Source organism: Calidris pugnax, unplaced genomic scaffold (assembly GCF_001431845.1).
Source record: "Calidris pugnax isolate Ruff unplaced genomic scaffold, ASM143184v1 scaffold50, whole genome shotgun sequence".
Classification (NCBI taxonomy): Eukaryota; Metazoa; Chordata; class Aves; order Charadriiformes; family Scolopacidae; genus Calidris; species Calidris pugnax.
The window spans coordinates 304798-322105 of record NW_015090780.1 but is presented as its reverse complement, the minus strand read 5'-3'; the positions used below and the strand labels follow the sequence as shown (position 1 = coordinate 322105).

Here is a 17308-nt window from a genome sequence, read left to right as displayed (position 1 = left end):
GCCCTCCGGGGCGGGGGCTGGGGGGGAGGAGGAGGGCCCTGCTCATGTATATCCCTTGTGGTATTGGAAAAATAAACACTCTGTAAAACCTGCATTTGTGGTTTCAATCCTCTTTTTCTGAAATCACCCTCTGTGCTCTCCCAGGCGATACCCCATTTCCTTTCCTCTTTTTTTAATTGGGAGTGTTCCAGAGCTCTGCTCGGAATGGGCTGCCCAGGGAGGTGGTTGAGGCCCCATCCCTGGAGGTGTTCAAAGGACGGGTTGATGTAGTGCTGGGAGGTCTGGTTTAGTGATGATGCTCCTTGTTTGTTGTGTGGGTGTCTATTTTTATAGTCAGTTGGGTTGACAAAAATGATGATCTTGAAGATGACAAGATGATCTTTAAGGTCCCTTCCAACCTAGAAGATTCTGTGATTCTGTGATTAACAAGGGGGTGGGGGGGTGGGGGCTGCTGCCTCGGCTTTATTAAAGTGGGTTTTATGCACTTGTGCATAAGAAGTGTGCACTTTGATGCACTTTTTTTCTGCACAGACAACTGCAGACAGTGTGTGGCTCCTGGAAAATAGAGACCCTGAGGGTTCCAAGAGCTGGAGCTGTGGGATGCTGCAGGAGACCCCCCCACCCCAGTAATGGGGGGAGATCCCTGCCCTGCTGGGGTAACACCTATGGGTGTCACCAGGCAGGTCTTGCTGCTGCTGTTCCGTGGCTTTTATGTTTCTGTCTCTTCAATTGTTGAATAATTGGATCTGGAAATGTTTTCTGAAGAGTGTAACGATTACACCGATTTTTGAAACTACCTGTAAACTTAGTTTATTGATATGTCCTTTCTCTCCTTTCTAGTAGTAAGCGTTTTTTAAAAGAATAACATGAATTATGGTGTTACGTGTCTCAGTTCTGGTTTCATTGTGTAGATCTTCTGGAAGGCAGGTGGTGATCTCCTGCGTGGGGCTGTGGGAGCGTTTCCATCCCTACGGTGATAGAGTATCTAACTTGGAACTCCATGATCTTTAAGGTCCCTTCCAACTCTAACCATTGTCTGATTCCTTATGTTCCCCAGTGCTCCAGGGTGGCACACAGCGGCGATGGAGCCCCATTCCCCCAGTTCCCCCATGTCACTGGTGCCGGGGGTTGATGGGCACCAGTGCAGCAGCAGCGAAGCCCAACCTCTTGCTTGAAAACTGGTGGTGAGAAGGAAAAGGGGCAGAGCTGAGCGTTGCTGCCTTGGAGTGCAAAGGGAAGCTCTGTCCCATGCGTGGGAGAAGGTTTACGGTTTAAACTCTGTGTCACTCCCATAATACAAGTTATTTGGTTCCTCTGTGACATTTGTCTGATAAATAATAGATTTTTCTCTCTCCCAGACCATCTGCTGTTTGGGTCCAGCTCCGTGGTTGCTCTGGAGCGTCCTGGCTGGGGACAGAGGGGACCTTCCACGTCAGCCAAGACACCTGTGGCCGTGGAGCTGTGGAAGAAAGAGCAGGTATTTCCAAAGGTCCTGACAACGGAGGCTGCTGATCCCCAGGGTTTGCAGCCCTTTCCCTTTCCCCGTTTGAAATTCAGGAGCAAAACTTACCCAGAGGCTTTGTTTTATTAAACCTGACTGTGTCGAGGACACGTGGGAGATGCTTTTTGTGTGTCCTGCAGAAACCTCGTGTTAGCCCTGCATGCACAGAGGAGTTTAACACGTTGCATTAACTAGTACGTTAGTTAACACATACGTTAACTAATTATTATGGAAGGTCCATTTGGGATGTGCTGTCCCCAGGTGACTATTTCCAGGCTCAAACATTCCGGTGGGTCCTTTTGGTCATTGCTGGAGGCTGCAGCAGCGAACCCAGGGGAGGTCCTGCCCACGCTGCACCACGGGCACCCCCAGGAGAAGGGTTTCCACTAAAGCTGTGAACCAACTCCTCTTTCCTGGGTCCTCCTGACTGATGCAAAGCAGATTTTTATCTACACAGTGCTTTGAGATAAACATTTTACGGAGGCAAAGATTTATTATACTTAGTGAATAAAGCTGATCACGAAAAATCAGTTTTTTCCATGAGGAGAGGGAGAACTTTCCACAAACTTCAATGAAAACTCCATATTATTAATTTTTTTTTTCCCCACAAAAAACAGACACTTCACAAAATTAATTTCATCAAAATATAAGTTAAGCATAAAATTTGTGACGAGCCCCACTGGTGAGTGCTAACGCTGCTCCCTACGGCACCCGCGGCTTCTGTTACGGAATGGAAAGCACAGCTTGGGTCAAAATTATGGAAAGATGGTTTTTTCTTTTTTTTTTTTTTTTTTTTCCTTTTAACACCTAAATTTAGATCCCGCTTTGGAGACCAATGGCACCGACCTCTAACACAGCACGTGGGCTGGGGCTGGGGAGGGGGCAAACATGGGCTGGTGACGGGGTGAGGGGGGCAACGGCCGGTGCCGGCAGCACCCAAGGGTGCTCGACAGTGGAGGAGAAAGCCCTTTTTGTTATACAGTGTTTATTAAGTAGATTCAGTCTTATATATGATATACAGATTCAAAAGAAAAAAAAAAAAAAAAGAAAAAAAATAAAAAGGATTCCACATACTTATGAAATCAGTGCATTTAGCAAGTAATACCATGGAGATAACAGCTTGATTAACAGCTCATTGGTCTTTGTTAAGTGAGGGGAACAGGGAGTTGGCCTGTGCTAATCATTCCACAAACAGAACAGAATTAAGTTGCATCACATATATAATAGACACACATTCTAAGAATTAAAATATTAAGCCACATTTACTGGAAAAATCCACAGTATATAACACAAATAACTCTTATCAAGCTCGTTGAGGAGGAAGTGCTCATCTGCTTAAGAGCCACATTAAGTTGCATAGGTGCCTATCTGCAAAAATATCATTTCAAAATGAAATCAATTGATTAAGCAATAAAGTGTCACCTTAAAAGCTGGATTAAGTGCCATATGCTTTCTACCAGAGCCCTCAGGAAAGAGGGGACTTTCCAAAGAGCTCTGTTCTGCTTCGTTTTGGAGCATCCCCCCCCCCACCTCCCGAGGGAACGTGCTCCCACCCTCTCCATCTGCAATCAGCGGCCAGCTCGGGCGGCTTCACCAGGTTCGTTAAAGTACGGTGCCAATTATGCTCGATGAGTGTGTGTGTGTGTGTGTGTCTCCCCTGCTTTTTCCCTGCTTCCTCGCAAGCCCCCCTTTGGCTCGAGCGTTCTCCTCCCGTGTTTGAACCCCACGCTGAGCTGGGGAGGCTTTCACCCTCCTGCCCCGGATGCCGGGAGGAGGACGGCGAAGCAGCAGCTCTGTCACCTCTTTTCTGGTGCTTCAGTTAATCGAGCATCATCTCAGCTCTCTTTGAATTGCAGCCAATCCGTAAATCGACTACCGGGAAAAAAAAAATTAATAATAACAACAATAATAATACAATAGCTTGTGCAAAACCCAAAATTGCTTAAAGGGTGTTTCAATTTTTGTTGGTTTTTTGGGGGGGGGGAGTGTCTTCCTTGAGGGTAGGTGCGTGTGTCAGTGGGTGAGTGAGGCTGTGGCTTGGTTAAGCAGACGAACTGGGTGAGGTGCATCTTCCTCTTCAACAGCAGGTCTTGCAGAACACACAGGGGCCGGGAGTTCTGTACATGTAAACAGTACACTTTCACTGAGTCCAAAATTAGGAGCAAAAATACAAAGGTTCACATTGGTCTTAGGTAGATACAGGCGAAAAAACTCGAGCTGTACAGCTCCGAAACAACCAAACAAAAGTTTCTAAAGCACCACTAAATTATATAAAAATCAGACCATGGACGGATTGTAGTTGGTATTCTGGTGAAATACTATGCTACCTTGTAAAAAGTTTTACAAAAAATTACAAATCAAAAGTATATTAACCCTCTGAGTTCAAAGCAGCATTTTTTTTTTTCTTTTTTTTCTTTTTTTTTTTTTTCATGAACTGGTACTAAATCCGACGGCCACTGGCGGGAGGGAAGTGGCCCTTTGGATGGGGGAGGTACACGTCACGTCTGCTCGCGATCCCGGGAACGCTCTCCCATGGAGAAACACTGTCATGGGACCTGCACATCCAGGGCAGGATGGTTGTGTTTACAATAAAATTAAATTAAGTTAAAAAAAAAACAAAAAAAAACAAACAAAAAAACCCACCAAAAACCAAACCCATCTATTTTCTCGACCAGTGATTAGCTTTTCTTAAATGAAACCAAGAACATCCAGACCATTTGCTAACCCAGCATTCTCCTTCCACCCCTCAGAATAGCTGGAGAGCCGGTGTATTCTGCTCCTGCTCATTCCTTCTTGATGAGAACCCGGACTAGCGATTCCTGACCCCGTCCTGCCCAGTGAGAGCGCAGGGATGTGGCTGTGGAACAGTCCTGGAGCACAGAAGAGCCACAACTGAGCACGGATCAGCTGAAGAGATGTTGGTGGAGCTTGCTCCAAAGAAACTGTAAAGCTGCGGCTCACCAAAATTTAAAACAAAAAAAAAAAAAAAGGGAGAAAAAAAAAAAAAAAAAGGAAAGAAAAAGATCCCTGACAGAAATTCATATTCAATCCCATTTGTTTCATAACTCGTCACAGATGTGGCTGTCACCGGGGCTTTGGAAATCTGAGTCTGTACCATTCAGCTGCAAGTGATGAACATCAGGTGTTGGGACAGGGCAGGCTGTTGGAGACCTTCCTACGCGACCGTGAGCCTCATCTGTCTTCTACAGCAGTTTAACAAAGTGTAAGAGCTACTAAACTTCAATACATGCTAAGACAAGTTCAAAGGTGATCTGGTAACGACAGCTAAAACTTGTATAAATAAAACTTTAAACGAAGTGTAGCTGATGGTGATCTGTCCGTAAGCCCCTGGGTAAACTCTTTTTTTTTTCTTTTTTTTTTTTTTTTCGGTAAACTGGATGGCAAACTTATGGCTAAATGTTCTCGATGGCCTCTGAGGGGGAGGGAGGCACCGACTCGGGTGGGATATCGCAGAGAGAGAGAATTCCGGGACAGCGATTGTCTCTGCCTCTCCTTCCTTAACGTTAAGACTTTCACAAATGGCTGCGGTTACATCTTTTTTTGTTTTTTTTTTCTTTTTTTTTTCTTTTTTTTTTTTTGTCAAAGGTTTGTTACTTCATGGTATTCACACAAAAATAAATATTTACATAAATTCCAAGTATGGGAGGATGCAGTGGACAAACCCAAGCAGGCTTGTGAAGTGCTGGGGAAAGCGTGAGGCTGAACCCTGGCTCGGGGGGGCAGGGGGAGACGCTGATACCCTGGGCTGGCCCCCCACTCTCCAAAACCCACTCTGCTGCCTGCTGTGGGCAGAGAGGAGGGGGGGACAGGGGGTGCTCAGCCCGGGCACGCCTCGGGATGGCCGCGATGCTCCCGGCTCCAGCATGGGCTCAGGTCTAACGAGCCACCACCTCACCTCTGCACGGACACCCTGACTGCGCCCCGCGGCCAGGAGTTAGGTCCCTTTTCTCCAAATGCTGTGGCAAGTTTAAGATTTGGGGAAAAAAACAGTCAACGCAACGGTTAATCCCTTCTGCTGCCGGGCCAGGCAAGCCTGTCCTCAGGAGCTGGCGGCTTTTTCCATACTAAGACTAAGAGGAGGGTAGAGGTTTTGCTTCTCTTCCAGTGTGTGGGGAGTATAATCGGGTATAAAGGCTACTGAGGAAACTGCCCAGGTCCTCTCCTGGCTGGGACCGGCCGCTGCCACCGAGCTCGAGCCCACGCCAGCGGCGTCAGCCCCCCCGGCGGAGCAACAGCCAGCTCAGAGTGGCCAAAAAAGAAGAAAAAAGCTGCCTCCAAAGACAGAAAGTATCTACCTTTAAAAGGAGCGTATGGGGGGGTTACGCTTATCAAATCTCTATCTTGTGGTGAGGGTTCCTGCCCGGCGCCGGGGGCAAGGAGGAGCCAGGATCCCCGGCAGCCGCTGTCTCTGCTGCTCTACGTGGCTCCGGAGCACGGACCATCGCTGGGCTCAGCAGCCCCGTGCCCCAGCCAAGCCCCTGGGTTTAGCAGCACTGGTAGTAGGTATTGCACTGAGCAAAACGAAGTGCATTATTGGGGAGAGGGTGAAGAGGGGCGAGGGGTGGGTAACGGGGCAGAATGGTCATCGGACTATGGTTTTTCCACACTTTGGGAATTGTGGGCTTGTTCCAGGACTGTGAGCGGGGAGGAGGGGGAAGGATGCTGGGCCCTGGAGAGGATTTTGTCAGTTCTGCTGCTGAATGTTTGCCCGTCTCTGTCGTCTGCAGAGGAGCGAGCGGCTCGGCCGCACCGCGCTCGCCTTTCAGGCAGGAACCCGGCATCAGCCTTTACGACACCCACACGGCTCCTAAAGGGTTTATTCTCCTGGTGCTACCCCAGGGCTGGTGTCACAGGGACCGGTGCAAAGAGCGGGGTGGGGTGGGGGGGGACGAGCTGCCCCCCAAGCAGCAGGACCCCGGCGGATCCCGCTGGACCTGGGTCCAGCCTCCTCGGCGCGATCCACGCGTCTGCGACACTCACCGTCCCCCAGGCCCAGCTCGGCCAGTCCTGGAAGAAGCCCACAATGGAGTGTGAGGTAGAGTACGGATGGTGACCGCAAGACAGTGTTTCTCAGGTATCTCCTTCCTTCCTTCCTTCCTTCTCTTATCTGCAATGACTTAAATGAGCGCGAGACGTCCTTCTAGGCGGAGGTCTGCTGAGCTTGCCGAGTCTCTCGGGAGGTTTAGACCCCACTGCTGCTACGGGACCGCTTAGAACGAAGGTCTAAGCAGGACGTTTGCTTGCTCCGTCCATCAGCTGCCACCTACGCTTACTGGAGGTTGAGCAGCCTCGAAGTGTAGGGTCGGATGGCAAACTTGCTCCCTGTTGGGACAAGGGCTCCCCAGAGAAACAGGCAGAGCTGCCTGGAAATTAGTAGTGTAGTGATATGGAATGTGTTATTTCACAGGAATAAATTCCTTCTGATCAGACAGACAAAAAACTGGCAATCTGTACAAACTCAAAAGAATCCATTTTCAGAAAAATAAATTACTAAGGGGAGAGGAGGGTCCATTTCTCAATAAATATGTGATTCAGCTCACCTAAGACTTGGAAATTATCTGGGGACGGGAATCTAACATTTGGGTCCACAAAGGTTATTCTAAATACATCTGCAGCCCCAAACCTCCCCAGGCTCCCTTCTGCCCTTGAAAGTCCCACATCCTTCCAAGCCGCAGGTTTGGCTTCTGGTCGGCCGGACGCACGGGTGTTGGTACGGTTCAAAAACGTGTCCTTGTGCCTGAAGTCCCAGGTGCTTGGAGTGTAAAAGAAAACAGGTCTTTTGGATTCCACCTTCTAAAACTACATGTACCCGCCGTTTCACGGGAGGACGGTGGTGGTCCTGAGCAGGACACCGCTGGGAGCCTCTTTCTAGCAGGTATAAATTGTCTTCTCGACAGAGGAGCGACGCAGACACCGGGAGTCAGTTCTGCTGTAAAATGAGGTTTTCCAGTTCGTCTGCAGATCGGAGCAGAAACGCCGCCGACTCTCGGTAGCCGGCGATCAGCTGCCGCACTGCGCTGATCTCCGTGGGGCTGAGCTGGGCAGCCTGCATTCCCCTGCTGGTGCTGTTGGAGGGGGCCGTGCTGGAGGCCCCACCTTTCATGCTGAGATCGGTCGGACCTGCCAAGGAAAAGGGAGAGAGAAGCTCAGGCAGAGCAGCCTTGTCCGTGTCCGTCCCACCACGAGGAGATCCACAGAGGGAGCTGCTGCTCCTGGACCTCTGCACTGGCAGGAAGGTCCCTGTGAAGTGTGGTGCCCTGGATAACGTGAGAAGCCCCGGATCCTGCAGAAGCCTCTACAACAACCACAACAAGGGAAGAGACTTCAGAGTCAACGTGACAACATCCTAGAGCCTGCCCAATCCGCTCCACAAAGGGAGGCTCTGTGGCCCTGCTCTGTAGCTCCTGGCAAAGCCACAAAACCAGGAGCTAAACCTGCACCTGAGGGTATCTGTCCATCAGAATCACCTGCCAGGTTCTGGTTTTTCCCCTACATATGGTAAGTAACACCCCACAAAGGGCATGTTTCCCCAGTTCAGTGCTGGGTAACTACACGGCTTCTCTGCCCAGCGCAGCAGCCAGGAGGAACCTTCCAGAATGTTGCCCTTCCTGGGCTATCACACACCACCCCAGCCAGCAACGCCTACTCAGCCTGAGCCTGAAGGTTTCGGGGGGGCTAAAAGGTCTTACTAGGCTGCACATTTCTGTGGCTTAGTCTGCAAATGAAATGAAATCCTGCCAAATTTATGATCTGCCTGATGGGCAGGGATGATTTTTTTCTCCTAAGTCCTTCTCTGCTCCACCTCTATCCCATGCCATCGGCTTCTGGCCACGTATGTGTGCCTGTCTTCTGCAGAACAAGACACACAGCTGCCCCAGCCCACAAACCCCTCTGTGTTAAACCTTAAACCTGCAAGAAAAAAAACATTAAACCTGACAAAAGTCACAAAATGACCGAGTTCTCCAGGACTCCAAGAACACTCTCGGCCTCTGCCCTGGCAGATACACATGCACGACCACGAGCACGCGTGTGCAGCCCGGTTTGGGTGGCTGTGAGTGGAAAGGCTTTGATAGAGAAGCTGATACACAGCTTGAGTGACACAGCCAGATAAAGGCAAGGGAAAAACTGGATTTAACTTTGTGTTGGACTAAAGTAAGAGAAGCCAAACAAGGTGCAAGAACCACACACTCAACAAGCAATGGAGATAAGAGCAAAGATGTGTACTAGAGATGTGCTAGTACTGAGGGAGAGGAGGCAGGTGAGGCTGCAGCCTGGGGCTAAGGAGAAAGAGAAGACGCTGAATTAATTAATCCCCTGGCTGTGGGCTGGGGCATTGCAGGCTGATGGAGCAGTTGGTGATGCTGGAGAACGGCTTCAGGTGGGCTGAGCTCCTGCTGGGTGGCCTGAAGCAGAGGTGGGACACGCAGGAAGATGGAGCAGGGATCGGGTGCTGCAGCAGTTTGCAAATGGGGACAGGGGAGTTCAGCAACCCCCCGAGACCAGGTGGGTCCCACTGGTGACGGTGACGGGGAGGGGAATGCATCGCCCTGGGGCAGGAAGGGAAGAGTCCAAGGAAAACAATGCTGGAGCAGCAAATGCTGCGTGAGGAGTGGCACCAGCAGAGGACTTCCACACCAGGCTTATCAGCTCGGGGAAGGGGAGGAGGAGGCTCTCATGCGAAAGCGATTCCACTGGACAGAAAAGGCAGCAGTAAGCGGAGCCCATTTCCCAGCTCACCAAGGGGGAAGGAGCTGGGAATGGGGATGGGGGTTTGAGGAAGGATTGCCTTAGGTGGGGGATGGAGGGAGAAGACACTTCTAGGCAGCAAACCCTGCGGGCTTTGTGCTCACGGAGGGAGGAGAAGGCACAGCTCCTTGCAGCAGATTGCCTTAGGTGGGGGATGGAGGGAGAAGACACTTCTAGGCAGCAAACCCTGCGGGCTTTGTGCTCATGGAGGGAGGAGAAGGCACAGCTCCTTGCCAGCACGCTCTTACCTCTAAAGGACTAACAAAGAGCTTGGGCAAAGAGGGGAAAAAAACAATTGCAAAGCAGAGGTTTAAAAATTCATTAGAAAGAAGCAAGTTGCTGCTGTGTGTTGCTGTTGTGTGCAACACCCAGGGTCTGTCTGCTCCTCCCGGGGCTGCTCGGAGGCGGTTCTGCAAGTTTGCTGCCTCTTGTCCAGGAGCCAGGGCTCACGGAGGGGCTGGGTGAGAGGGGGGTGCGCGGGGGGCCAGGGGTGCCTGTGCTGCTCTGGGGAGGAACCATAGCTGCCTCCGCCGTGGCTGCAAGGATTAGGCCTCAGCAGCTGGAGGCCGGGGCGGGATCTTTATTCAGGGTTAAGAAGCATTAGGAAGGGATGATAAGAGTTAATCCCAGACAGGCATCTCTCAGGCCTCCGGAAATCACATCCTTCCAAATCCTCGCTCCTGTTGGGGCGGGCAGGGGCAGGGCAGGAGCCCAGAGCACACCGGGGCAAGCGAAGGCAGCCCGGAGATTGCCAAAGGACTGGCCAAGGAGTGGCATGGACTCCAACCCCTCCTGCGACTGCTGCTGGGAGAGCAAAGCCAGAGAGGCTGCTGCCCAAGAGGAGACCCTTTGCCCCATCCCACACCTCTTTCGCCCGGTGCCTGGGAGTCACCAGGTACCCCAGCACCTCCCCAGGTGCCCTGCTCAGCCCCAGGCTTCTCCCTTCTGTTCACTTGCTCCTAACTCAGCTGACCCCTCGAGCCTTGCCTCCTGCTTCTGCCTTCCTGTCCTGGTCCCCCCGGCCACTTGTCCCATGCAGCCCCCAGCCCCACGCCACCCTTCCGACCTGTGGCAGGAGCTGGCTGTGCCCCAGGTGCTGCTGCAGAGCCCCCAGACTTCACCAGCTCTGGCTCCATCCCTGTCCCCGACTCCGAGAGCAGCCGACGCAGGCTGGGAAAGGAACGGCTCCTACTGGCAACGAGATCCGGGCAGCGATAGGCGCCCGCTCCTGTTAATAATTAATCGCTGGTACAGATTCTCTTTTTTTTAAGTGACACTCCTTCCCTCCACCAGTGCCACCTAGACCGTCCTTCCAAGTTCAGTTCAACAATTAACCACCTGCTGATGAGGCAAGCTGAGCAGTGGGGCAGAGGCCTCTGGTTCACTTGCTCCTAACTCAGCTGACCCCTCGAGCCTTGCCTCCTGCTTCTGCCTTCCTGTCCTGGTCCCCCCGGCCACTTGTCCCATGCAGCCCCCAGCCCCACGCCACCCTTCCGACCTGTGGCAGGAGCTGGCTGTGCCCCAGGTGCTGCTGCAGAGCCCCCAGACTTCACCAGCTCTGGCTCCATCCCTGTCCCCGACTCCGAGAGCAGCCGACGCAGGCTGGGAAAGGAACGGCTCCTACTGGCAACGAGATCCGGGCAGCGATAGGCGCCCGCTCCTGTTAATAATTAATCGCTGGTACAGATTCTCTTTTTTTTAAGTGACACTCCTTCCCTCCACCAGTGCCACCTAGACCGTCCTTCCAAGTTCAGTTCAACAATTAACCACCTGCTGATGAGGCAAGCTGAGCAGTGGGGCAGAGGCCTCTGTTGGCTGCAGGAGAAGAGGGGCTTTCAAATCTGCTCCATGCGGCAGCGGGAGAGATGCTGCCACAACCAGGGGCTTGGTGTGAGCCATGGCAGCAGCCTCTGCCTTTCCTCCAGCCCCAGCTCCAGCAGAGCTCAGAATGTCCGGGCATGGGGTGGGCGATGGCTGGGTGGGCTCCCAGTGCCACCACAGGTCCCCGGGCAGCGTGTGGCCACTTACCGTTACTGTGGTTGCCCGTCTGGAGGGAGGCGGGCGGCTGCAGGCTGCCCCCCAGGGACCCGTAGCCACGGTAGCTGTAGTTCAGGCTTCCATTGATGTAGACTGGGTCTTGGGAGTAAGATGAAGCTGGCAGTGAGTAGGAGGAGTGGGTGATGGCTGTGGAGTCTCTGGAGTGCTGCTTGTCAAGAGCGATCGGTTCGTCCTGCACAGGGGAAACACAGATTCAACTACAGCGAGGAGCCCGGCTGTCCTCTGTGGAGGGTGGGAGGGACAGCGTGGGGACACCTGGTCTCCCACATTGTGGCCAGCACAAACCAGTGTCCCTGGACCCGCTGACCCGAGTCTCGGGATGCACCACAGGGCCCTGTTCTGCAGCCCTCTGGCTTTTAGAAAGGCTTTTAAAAACACTTTGCCAAATTGCTCAGAAACTTCTCTTATTTTCCCCACCCCACCCCACGGCCATGAGCACCGTACCTGGGAGGTCTGGTAGATCTCCAGCCGCATCCTCTTGGCTGCTTTCCGCGTTTCGCTCTCGCAGGCAGCGGCCAGGATGTTCTCTGCCATGGCCGAGGTCAGGTGCGGTGGCGTGGGCCTGGTCTGGGGAGACACAAGCAGAGAAGGTGCTCAGGGACCTGCTGCCCCGGGAGCGGTGGCGAGCAGCAGGGCAGCGGGGTGGCCACTCACCATCTCCATCCCATTCTTCTTCATGCGGCGACAGGACTTGAGGTAGGTGCGGATGCGCTTGCGCGCCCGCTCCTGGAATTCGGGGAACTGCCGGCTGCAGGACTCGATGATGGCCTGGATCTTCTCCTTGGGCTGCTTGGAGATGGGAACCATCCGGTCCAGGTTCTCGTCCACGAAAAGGCGCACAAACATCTGCAAAGGAGAAGACAGATGGTGGGAACACCAAGACGGGAGGCGGGTGGGCTTGCCCCCTCCCCGCGGAGCCCTCCTTACATTGAAGGCCTTTAGCCTCTCCGGGTCCATCCCCTCTGAGTCATTTATCTTATCGTTGTCTTCGTGGTCATCATGATCATCGTCATCTTCATCGGCCGTGGGGGCCCTGCCAACGGTCAGGTCCTCAGGGCAGCCACTGACCTCTGTCTTGATGGAGTCATAGCTGCCAGAGCTGTATGGAGGGGACTGAGAGGAGACGGGGGTTACCACGAGCAGCCCTTGCCTGCCCACCCCTGCCCACGGTCACGAGGAAAAAGCCCTTTCTCCTTGGCTCACTGCTTCTGGCCCACCTCCTGATGTCCCTCTGCAGCCCGGGGAGACGAACACATGGATGGGCTTCTCCAAGTGCCATTTCCTGCCTACTTAGGGCAGGGGGACACACAGAGGCCTCAGGGACCATGCGATGGCCCAAAGCACAGACAGTGTGGCTCTGGCTGATGGTGGCAGTGGCTCTGCCTGACCCTGTGGGAAACGCTGCCCAAACCCAGTGGGAATGTGCTCCTCTTTGCACGGTGGCAGCAGTACAGCCGGTGGGGCGTGAGGCCTCCCAGAGCCCTGGTTCTGGGGCAGGCAGGGCACAGGGGATGCTCCCCGACTCCCCCAAACCATCCCTCCATCTCTTCATCCCTCTTCCAACCACTCGCCCAGCGCTCAGGCCGATTTCTGCTGAGCAGCAGCCCTGGGGCTGGAGCATGACAGGCACAGCAGCTCTGCTGCAGCCATGGCAGGCCAGCATGGCACTCGTTCATCCTCTCCCTACAAGGGACAGGCTCCTGGGCCACCCCTTTAGCCCCAACAGTGGCTACCTGCAGCCCGGGCCGTACCTCTGCCGTGGTCTTCACCGCGTACTTGACCCTGCTGCGCAGCCCGTCGGCGCTGCAGCCGTCCGACTGGTAGGAAGGGGTGACGTGGGCAGGTGTGAGCTTGTCGCAGAGGTTGATGGGCTGGTCGTCGGCGGAGGTGGTGAAGTCCATGGGGGCCGCGGTGCCATTCCCGTTCATTTCGGGGAAGGCGCTGTCGCCCTGCGTGCTGCTGGAGGTGGAGGGGTTCAGGGTGGAGGAGCCATTCCCGCTGCAGCTCTCTGACGAGGAGTCATCTGCAAGGAAGGATGTGTGGTCACCCCCTGGGACCATAGACCCGAGGTGGGCCAGCGGCTCTGCCCCCCACGGTGCCGGCTTCCCCCAGGTCCACCTGTGGGACCACCAGAAGGTGCATCATGGATGCACCACTGCTTTCAAAGCCCCTGCCTGGCTGGGGCTTCCCTGGGCTAATTTGGTGGCTGAGTTGCCACAGGTGCTCCCAAGAGCTGGGCCAGTGCAGCTGTGCTTTGGGCCCTGGGGTGCAGCAGATGGAGGGATGGAAGGTCATTGGTCCCTATGGCTGCAGGGCCATTGCACAGCTCTGCTCCCTTGTCCCACAAAGGACGCTGGACTCCAACATGCCCCACGCCTGGGCCACTCTTCCCTCCAGCAGGTGACGGTCCCCACGCCTCCACCCGGGGCCATGGGCGGTTTGGCTTGAATAAGAACTTTGGAATTTGGTCCTTTTCGGTTTCTGTTTGCATTGCAGGGAGGAGAAAGGGGCATTGCCTCTCCCCGCCGGGTCCCTTGCCTCCCGGCACTGTCCTCCTGGCCCCATTTGGGGCTGGGTGTGGTAAGAGGCAATGAGCTCCGGCGCCGGTGGCTCGGGGACAAGTTGCTTTGCAGAGTGCTGGGGTGTGGGGATGGCACACGAGGACAGGCTCGCTTGGATGGGAAAACCCTGAGCTGATGGCACCTGGAAGCAGCGTTAGGAGCTCTGAACACAGCGAGCACGCCAACCAGCAAGGCTCCTTGACACACTGCCGCCAGGACGGGGCAGGGACTGCACGGACATCCCTCCTGTTCCACTCAAAAGACCAAATGACCTCCTACACACTACATGGACACTCCTTTTTCCCTGTTTCCACGTGGCCCAGAGCCATCCCCACGGCAGCTGCATGGCCACCCCCTTCCTGAGCCCATGGCCCAGGGGTCCGGCCACAGCGGTGCCATGCACACCCGAACACAGCCCAGCTCCTGCTCCATCTTGGTTACATCCACATCCCCAGTTCCTGGCACTGTCCCCTGCCCGTGCATGGCTCCCACCACGCCGGTCTCCCGCCTTGCGCCGCTCTGGGACAACACTCCGGCCGCGGCAGAGAGCCCGGCCCTGCCCGTGCCCGGCGCTGCCTGCGCCCGGCCAAGGAGCCCAGCCCTGGGGCCAGGCACGACATTTTCAAACGGCTCAGCCCGTTTCCCCTTCCCTCCCCCTCGCCGCAGTAAATCCTTTATTTCATTAGGTGCCTCCGCGAGAGGGAAAGGGCGAAGCACGTGGGGAGCCGCTTCCTGCGTGAGCGTGCGCCGGGCGGCGAACAAAGAAGCTGCCGGCAGCCACGAGCAGATGGCGGTCCCCGCGCCCGGCCCGCGCCGCCGCAGGACAATGGGGTCGGGCTGCGGAGCCGCCCCGCACCGACGGCTCCCGCTGCATGGGTGCCAGGTCCAAAGGTGTGCCGGGTGGCAGGATGGTGCCCGCCTGCTGCCACCCATCCTCCTCCTCCTCCTCCCCCCCTCTGCCGGCACCCGCGGCAAACTTTAATGAGAGGCTCGGCGAGGGCTCCTGTGACCCTGCAGCAGCCCAGGACTTTGTATCCCTTAAAATAAACAGACTTGAGGACACTCGGGCATCCAAGCCGACCGTGGGGGCCGGCCAGGGGCTGTCGCCGCATGTCCCCAGCCGCCCCGGGCGCCAGTGCTGGCTGCCCAGCCTCACGCCTGCGCCAAGGCTGCTCCTGGCCCTGCAAGCCCCTAAATTAAAAGGTCCCCTCTCGAGCCCCCCGCTCAGCAGAGCTCCCTCCCCCTCCTTTCCCTTGCGCTGATCCACTTATTCGTCTGAGCAATGACCAGAGCTGACCTAATCCCCGGGGTGGTGTTTATGTGCCGGGTGCTCCAGGCTGGTGGCAGGCGTCACCCTCCCTGGCACGGGGCTGGCTCCAGGCAGAACCCCTTGTTCCTGGCCAGGGCCGAGCGCTGGCTGTGGAGTGCAGGGCTTTGGGGGACCTCAGCAGCCAGCATTACCCTGGGGCACCCTCCAGGCTACCCCCTGGGTGGTCTCCTGCCCCCATGCCATGGCCATGGGGCTCCGATGGGTGACTGCAGCCTGGACCACAGCAGCAGGGCATTTGCTGCTGGCTCAGCCCAGCCCAGAGGGGCAGGATACCAGGGGCACTGCCACCTCCTGCCCCTACACTCCCGTCCCAGGGGACAGAGGATCTCAGGCCCCATGGGTTTTGCTCTCCACCATGCTGGAGATGCAGCCCAGCTTGCCCAGATCAGCTCCTAAACCAGTACATGCTCCTTGGGGCTCTCTGCACTCCTGCCCCACACACACCTCGCCAGGGCCCACAACCAGACCCACCACCGGCACCCTCTGCCCTCAGCACGGGTGCAGGAGCGGTGCCGGCTCAGCCGCAGCCCCGTGCAGCCGTGGGGCAGGTGGCTGGGGGCATGGAGGCCTCCCTGCCCGTGGGATGGCTGCCGTCCCTCCCCCTGCTCCTCTCTGAGCGCCAGGCGAGACGGGGCTCCCAGAGGGAGGCTCCAGCCTCATCCAGCGATGCCTCTCGGAAGGATTAAGGAGAATTATTCCCCTGCGCGGAGGCACGAGCCGCACGCCAGGCCCCACCGTCAGCCCGGGCACAGCCACAGCAACAGCGCCACAGGGCCAATCAGCACCCGTCCCCCAGGCCAATGGCAGGGACCCCCGGGGGCGGCAGGCAGACCCCAGCACGGCTGCCTGCACAGAGCAGCAGCCAGGGGCCCTCCATGCCACAAAAATCCCATCATGCAAGAGGCACCAAGAGAGGCACCACTTAGGAGAAGACTGTGTAGGTGCCTTGGGCATCCCCAATCTCCCCCGGACATCCCCAACTTGCCTGGGCATCCCAAATCTCCCCCCGGACATCCCCAACCTGCCTGGGCATCCCTGAATTGCTCTGAGCATCCTCAACCTGCCTGGGCTTCCCGGCATCACTCTGAGCATCCAGGCATCACTCTGAGCATCCCCAACCTGCCTGCACATCCCCACACCGCTCTGAGCATCCTCAACCTGCCCCAGGCATCCTCAACCTGCCCTGGGCATCTCTGCCTTGCTCTGAGCATCCCCAACCTGCCCCATTACATCCCCAACCTGCCCCAAGCATCCCTGCATTGTTCTGAGCATCTTCCATCTGCTCTGAGTATCCCCAAATTGCCCCAAGCACAACCACTCCTCCCTGGAACATCCCTCTCTGCCCTTGTCCATCCATCTCCAGCCTCCCTATGGCCACCAGCTCTGGCCCTGGTCCCTGCATCTCGTGTCCCTGTTGGCACTGGAGATTCTGCTCACACCGGGCAGGATCCTGGGGGTGAGGTCTGGACCCCCCGACTTCTCAATGTCTCGGGTTTTCTTTTGTGTTGCACAAAACACACACCACAGCTGCAAATCAGGCTTCTACCCGACTCTGCTGCATTTACCAACCTTGGGTTTGCTACAGCCAGAAAATATTGAAAACAAAGAGGAAGATGTCTCTAGGAACCCGACCAGGTGGAATAAGAAAATGAAATGGGAATCTAATGTAAGGGACCAGCACCTGCTAAAAGAACAATTTAGTTTAAACCCAGGCTGAACGTAAGTAAATAATGAGGTCTGTAAACCCACCAGCTACAGATAATTTTCCCATTTCTACATTTTTACAGGTTACGCTCTCCCAGAAACCCCATATATAAAGCGGTGGATTAATCTCAGTCTTGTGAGCAGAGAAACTGCCACAAATCCAGACTGTCAAGGTCCTTGGGTCTGAGTGGGAATGGCCTCAGCCAGCTTAAAAACGCAGCCAGGCTCGGGAGGGAGCACTGCATCCTGCTGGTCTGTGCGGATGGGATGGTGCTGGTGCCAGTGCCAGTTGGTGCTGCTCCCCAGTCAGCTCTGCTGGGGTATCTCCAGGCCATGGAGCAGTGGTCAGGGCACCCTACAGGGAAGCAGGACCTGGGGGAAAGCAGG

General features: G+C 55.5%; 1 protein-coding gene across 3 annotated transcripts in view; it reads right to left on the bottom strand.

Moving 5' to 3' along the window:
• Nucleotides 1-1974: 1974 nt before the first annotated feature.
• The window catches only part of NOL4L (nucleolar protein 4-like), a 55024-nt gene continuing 39690 nt past the window's right edge, over nt 1975-17308 (bottom strand). For 2 of the 3 annotated variants that reach the window (XM_014956690.1, XM_014956682.1), the window contains exons 3-8: nt 13078-13349; nt 12254-12439; nt 11981-12172; nt 11771-11893; nt 11297-11498; nt 1975-7642 (exon numbers count right to left, since the gene is read on the bottom strand). In XM_014956690.1, the coding sequence (XP_014812176.1) occupies nt 7443-7642; nt 11297-11498; nt 11771-11893; nt 11981-12172; nt 12254-12439; nt 13078-13349 (1175 nt within the window). In that variant the 3' untranslated portion in view covers nt 1975-7442. Of the gene's footprint in view, nt 7643-11296; nt 11499-11770; nt 11894-11980; nt 12440-13077; nt 13350-17308 lie in introns of all 3 variants that reach the window. The other variant, XM_014956674.1, reaches the window with a different exon arrangement.